The 6,422-nt window shown below is 36.5% G+C and overlaps 1 protein-coding gene across 1 annotated transcript in view; it reads left to right on the top strand.

Moving 5' to 3' along the window:
* Positions 1-6,422, top strand: part of LOC107569215 (thyrotropin receptor-like) — a 73,946-nt gene that overhangs the window by 52,304 nt on the left and 15,220 nt on the right. Inside the window, exons 2-3 of the mRNA XM_016255243.1 lie at positions 519-590; positions 4,046-4,120. Coding sequence (XP_016110729.1) covers positions 519-590; positions 4,046-4,120 — 147 coding nt within the window. The remainder of the gene's footprint in view (positions 1-518; positions 591-4,045; positions 4,121-6,422) is intronic.

Raw genomic sequence — 6,422 nt, 5'->3', positions numbered from 1 at the left:
GTGTGTGTGTGTGTGTGTGTGTATGTGTATGTTAGACTAGTTTCAGTGTTTATGTTGTATGTTAGACTAGTTTAAGAGTTTATGTAGTTAATAAAGTCTTACTTGTATCACACTTGACGTTGTTCATTGTTTGCTCATAACTGGAGTCCCTAATCATGCAGATTTATGCTACAGGCTCTGTGTAGAGTTGTACAGTAAGAAAGTTATTTCCCTTAACCAGGAAATTAACGTTCTTAGAATTGACAGACAGTTGACCCTGAGAGGTCAAGTAAATATCTACAGCGGATCTAAATATTAATAATTAATTATAACTAGTTATGATTAATTATTCATATTTCCCCATGAGCTGATTCGCTACAGTAGGTATCTAAATTTTGTGATATTTAACATTGTATTGTCAAGAATGTTCTTTTAAATTCCATGTGCAACATTGTTTAATATGTAAATGTAAATAAGTTGTAATTATCATACAAATTTGTGTATTGTGTATGTATTTGTGATGATCTTTTCAATTGTAGAGGTCTCTATGAGTCAAGCCTGATGACAGTTCCCCAAGATGCCTTTGCAAATATGGCCAATATCTCAAGAATGTAAGTACTTTTTTAGAGACCAGAGCCAGTTGTCAGAGACCACGTACATATATTTATAGCTATAGCCTATATGTATGTATGTATATACACACTGATATCTTGCTAAGTGAATAAAACTTAGGGTGCTTTCACACCTGGCCCGTTGTTTCGGAACCTGGTGCGTTTCCCCCCTTAACTGGGTTTGTTTGGGCATATGTGAACACAGCAATCGCGCTCGGATCCGCGCCAAAACAATCAGTCCGAGATCGCCTGAACGAGGAGGTCTCGACTCGATTGAAAACGAACTGTGGAGTGGTTCTGTTGTAGTGAGAAACCAATCCGATCCAAGGGACCAACGAATCAGGCTATATCCAATGTATGATGGGTAATTAAGTGAATAGCAGTAGACGGTCCCTGCATCCCAATGTGCATATCCACTCTATCTGCGCTAAATAGTATTAAAAATTACTAATATCACAGAATTTAGGATGGATAGTATGCAAATTGGGATGCAGGTGATGTCTGTGGGTGAGCACGTCTTCGCCATTCAAAATCAAAGCGCGCCTTTTCATTTTATAATGCCGTCTTATTGCTCTTCTTCTTAGTAGGTGCATTTTTTCATGACGAATCCTGGACTCCTGGTCAAATTGGTAAATTAATATAATGAGAGCTACAGAAACAACACCAACAATAAGCCCTCAAAGCTGTTGTCGTTCCATCCTGACGGATGACAGCAATGAGCGGAATTCTGGAAAATAAACCGTGGAACTTTGACCAATGAGAGGACAGTTTACTCGCACGTGACTTGTATTAACAATTTTGGTCCGTTTAGAAACTTTGCTGTGTGAAAGCGAACTGCACCAAGAATAAAAAACAACACTGTAATAATTTTAATCCGTTTCTGAACAAAGCAATTGATCTACAGGTGTGAAACACCCTTAAAGTGGTTGCAGAATTAATCAAACCTGATGGTACCTTAGGGTGTATTCACACCAGGAAAGTCCGCTAGTTCACTTGCTTTGGTCCGAACCAAATACAATGTTTTTTGTTTTTTTTCTTTGTAGTGGTTCGCTTTCACACTGCCCTTTTTGCAAGTGAACCAGAAATTGCAAACAAAACCCCACCTGTGCTAAGGTCATCCATTCATTGGACAGAAATTGTCAAGCAATTAAACAGGCTAATCATGGAGATCTTTCATAGTGCAATTGTTATTCTTTTACTGATTTGGTGTTATCAACTACTAACGCAATATGAAGAAACTTATGAGCATCATATGAGACAATATGGTGTCTTCTAAATAGGAATCAAGGGTTCACGAGTGACTCCTATATTCTGTAAATATAGGAACAGGACAATAATTTAGAGTATTGCCATTCTGAAAATGCTGGAGTGTATAAGTGGTCACTGTGAGTGATCATTAAGATGAGATACAAAAAATAATTGTTGGCAGTGTGTGTTTTTTTTAATGACAATTTTTGCTTATTACTTTTACCTTCAGCCAGTAAGTCATTGTCTGAACAGGCATCAGCAGCTAGTCCTAGGATGTGTTTAGTTTAGGAAGTTGGGGAAGATAAGTAGCAATATAATGTTGGAAATTACCTTGATTAAATTTCTTTACAACAATGAAGAGTAAACCAAAAAATTTCTCAGAAAGTGATATGATCAAACTTCTTTATCTCTACTGTGCATGTGCTAAGTCTGTCGACACCCTAAACGTTTTAAATGTTTAAAGAAATGTAGTGTACTTACAGTTGCTTTTGTTCTCCCCTATACCTGAATACATTATGAAATTACAAGACTGAAAATCAGGATCAGAATCAGAAAGAGCTTTAGTGCCAAGTGTGTTTACACACACAAGGAATTCGTTTTGGGTGTTATGAGCTTCCAGTACAGAAAGTACAAACATAGTGCAGACATATAATTAAGGTAATAAAAACATAAATAATAAAGAGAATAGACAATAAATGATAAATTACAATAGTTACTAGATTGAAAGGTTTGTAGACAAACTTTAAGTTGGCTTGAAGAAGCCTAGCTAGAAAGTTTGAAAAAGGTTTAAAAGCTTGCAGTCTGAAAGTTTTCAGTTTGAAAGTTAAAATGGTTTTAAAGGTTAAAGTTTGAATGTTTTTAAGGCAATACATTCTATCAGAAAAACAGATAGATATAAAACATATTGCTAGGGAACCTGGGGTGGTTGCTAGGCTGTTTCTAGCATGAATAGCATGTTGCTAGCATGATTAGCCTGTTTCTAGCATGATTAGCATGTTGCTAGCACGATTAGCATGTTACTAGCATGTTTCTAGCATGATTAGCATGTTACTAGCGTGTTGTTAGCATTATTAGCAAGTTACTAACATGTTGCTACCATGATTAACATGTTACTAGCATTTTGTTAGCATGATTAGCAAGTTACTAGCATGTTTCTAACATGATTAGCATGTTTTAACATGACTAGCATGTTACTAGCATGGTGTTAACATGTTGGCATGATTAGCAAGTTACTAACATGTTTCTAGCATGTTACTAGCATGTTGTTAACATTGATTAGCAAGTTACTAACATGTTAACATGATTTGCAAGTTACTTGCATGTTGCTAGCATTATTCTAGCATGATTACCATGTTACTAACATGATTCGAGCATGATTAGCATGTTACTAGCATTAGGCTAGCATGTTTAACAAGTTGCTAGCATGTTTCTAGCATGATTAACAAGTTACAAGCATTTTGTTAGCATGTTTCTAGCATTATTAGCAAGTTACTAGCATGTTGTTAACATGTTTCTATGCTAATCCAGCTAAACCCAGTTTTTTAAAAAAAATTAAAAAAACAGCTAAAATCAGCCTGCCCTGCTAAACAAAACCACTTTAAAGCCAGCTTGGGAGATCAGCCAAAGCAGTCAGTCAGCTTAGGCTGGTTTTAGCTGTTTTTTCAGTGAGTTGTTAAGCTTTGCTATAGCAATAGACAGGTTAAATACACCATATGTATAAAAGTTTTCACCCCCTCAATAAAAGTCTATGGGATTTTAAGTGGTTTTGATAGTCTGGTTTACGAAAACCATAAGCCGGATCAGTTAGAAAAGATATAGCAACCCGAGTCAGACCAGTCTGAAGGTCTGACCCGAGTTTGGTGGTTGTAGCTTTAAAAGTATAGGAGGAGATACATTTTAAAATTTTGTCTCAGAAGAAGAAGAAAAAGAAGTTTAAATAGGATTTCAGTAAATTGGCTTTTTCAAGCCAACTTAATAAAAATATAGAGAAAAAGAAAATGTCTATAGACAGAATTGTGAATGTGCATATGTGCTATTTACAGATGAAGGTTTGATGGGTTATTTACAGATGTACAGTACTGAGGTGACATTTCATCATAAATACTGAAAGGAGTTTTTTTTCTCTCTACTTGCAAGCAACTTGAAATAACGCTGTATTTTTTATAAAATTCTAGATTTTAACAGGAGTTTCTCCATTCTTTCCTTAGCTATCTGACCGTGGATGTCTCTCTGAGCAGGTTAGAGAAGCATTCCTTCTGCAACCTGAGAAAGCTTACTCATATGTAAGTTACAGCATCCAAAATCCATATATAAATTCCAGTTAACCACACAAGATAAAAAATAGAATATTAAATTAAATTAAAAGAACATTTTATTCATTTAAAGATTTTAAAGTTTAGTCTTGTTTAAAATTATGTAATCCTTTGAAATGAGCAGACACCAGAAGTCACACAGAACAGAACAGAACAAAAATTATATTATTTCAAGTAAATGAACCAACTGTAATTAATAACATGAAAACAATATCACTGATCATAAATACAATAGAGACAACTGATTGATTCTGTAAATTAAACAAATAAACAGATTAAATAATGATTTGTAAACATTTGTATGCCTGTATAGTTGTTCATAAGTAAATGATTTAAGTTTTAAATGTTGTCAATACATCATTGTACATTTTAGTGTCTATGCAAATGTAAGTAAATGTGTGTGTGGTAAAATCACATTTTACATAACATAATACAAATACTCAAGAGATCACATTTATGAAACAGCATTCTCTATTTAACAGACTCTCTAACTCTCTTTTTAACGCTGAGGCCAGAAATATATTTAAGTACATGAATTGTACTTTATTTATTCTATATTCTCCAAAAAGTGTAAACACAACAGAAGTGTTAAAGAAATTATATACTTCAATTTTAGCGCACTGGGTAAAATTAAACAAAAACAAAAACACAGGATCTGCAATAATGTATACACGTAACGAAGAAGAGAAAAAAACAATAATTATTTACATTAAAGGTTTGGAACAAAACATCTGACAGATAGGGAACGTCTCGGTTACGTACATAACCCTTGTTCCCTGATGGAGGGAATGGAGACGTTATGTCGAGACTCGGCATAGGGGGTTTACTTGAGGGCCCCAATCCGCTCTGACTTTAAGAGAAAATGCTAATGAAGTTTGGCTAGTGGATTTTGTATGCCTGTGCCACTCCCCATGCATACGGGTATAAATAGGCGACAGGTGCATCCACTCATCAGGTTTTATGCTGAGGAGCCGAGAAAGTGTCCCTGGCAGCCAGCGATGGTTCGAGGATGAGGCATGGGGACATAACGTCTCTGTTCCCTCCATCAGGGAACGAGGGTTACGTACATAACCGAGACGTTCCCTATCTGTCAGTCACTACAAGTTATGTTGTGACTCGACATAGAGGGTCCATGGAAAGCGCCACAACCTGAACCCCATCACAACCCTGTGGCATTGCAAATGTTGACAAGCCGCCACGTGTCAGACAAATTCTACGCAAAGGTCATAACCTTCCCAGCGCAAATTCGCTGACCTCGGCACTCGCAGGGACCAAAAAGGTGAGTACATCGCTGCTGTAGATAGCCATGCCGCTGTTTCTACCATAGAAAATATTTTCTTAAGTGAAGGGATTTTGACCCTCATGAAAGGTGCTTCATGCCTTTCCTGTTTGTTGTTTACAGCTTGGCAGTAACGATGGGGAAGCGAGCCTTCCGGAGAAGGGTGCTACAGAGGCCACATCCTACCCATAGGGAGGTATCATGTGGAGACACTGATATAGACTGACCCAGGCCTGGGGCAGTACTATATATGGAATGGAACTCTGAGGCAGGTCTTATCTGGGAGTATGGAGGAACGACTGCCAACAGAGACTGACAGAATGGTCTGTCATAGGGAAGACACATCATATCAGACATATCACTGCTATGCTGATGACACTCAACTCTACCTCTCATTCCATCCTGATGCTATTAAACCTCTACAATTAATCCAAAATGCCGCTGCAAGATTAATCTTTAATGAGCCGAAAAGAATGCATGTCACACCTCTGTTCATCAATTTGTACTGGCTACCAGTAGCTGTTCGCATTAAATTCAAGGCATTAATGTTTGCCTACAAAACCACCACTGGCTCTGCACCCATTTACCTAAATTCATTACTTCAGAGTTATGTGCCCTATAGAAGCTTGCGTTCTGCAAGTGAACGGCGTATTATTGTGCCATCTCAAAGAGGCACAAAATCACTTTCACTAACTTTTTCATTAACTGTTCCCTCCTGGTAGAATGACCTGCTCAAATCAATCTGAGCAGTCCTTAACCATCTTCAAGAAACGACTAAAAACACATCTGTTCCACCTTTATTTGACCCTCTAACTCTAACACTTTCTATTCTATTTTAATTCTACTTTATCTATATTTATCTATATTTTTTTCTTCTTTTTTTTTAAACAAACAAACACTAGCTTTCTATTTTTTCTAGTCTATCTACTTTTTTTTCTTTGTGTGTGTTTGTATATATGTGTGTGTGTGTGTGTATTATATATATATATATAC

The sequence above is a fragment of the Sinocyclocheilus grahami genome, unplaced genomic scaffold (assembly GCF_001515645.1).
Source record: "Sinocyclocheilus grahami isolate Dianchi unplaced genomic scaffold, SAMN03320097.WGS_v1.1 scaffold1323.1, whole genome shotgun sequence".
Taxonomy (NCBI): Eukaryota; Metazoa; Chordata; class Actinopteri; order Cypriniformes; family Cyprinidae; genus Sinocyclocheilus; species Sinocyclocheilus grahami.
Note: the sequence above shows the minus strand (reverse complement) of the source record. Positions and strands in the feature narration are given on the sequence as shown.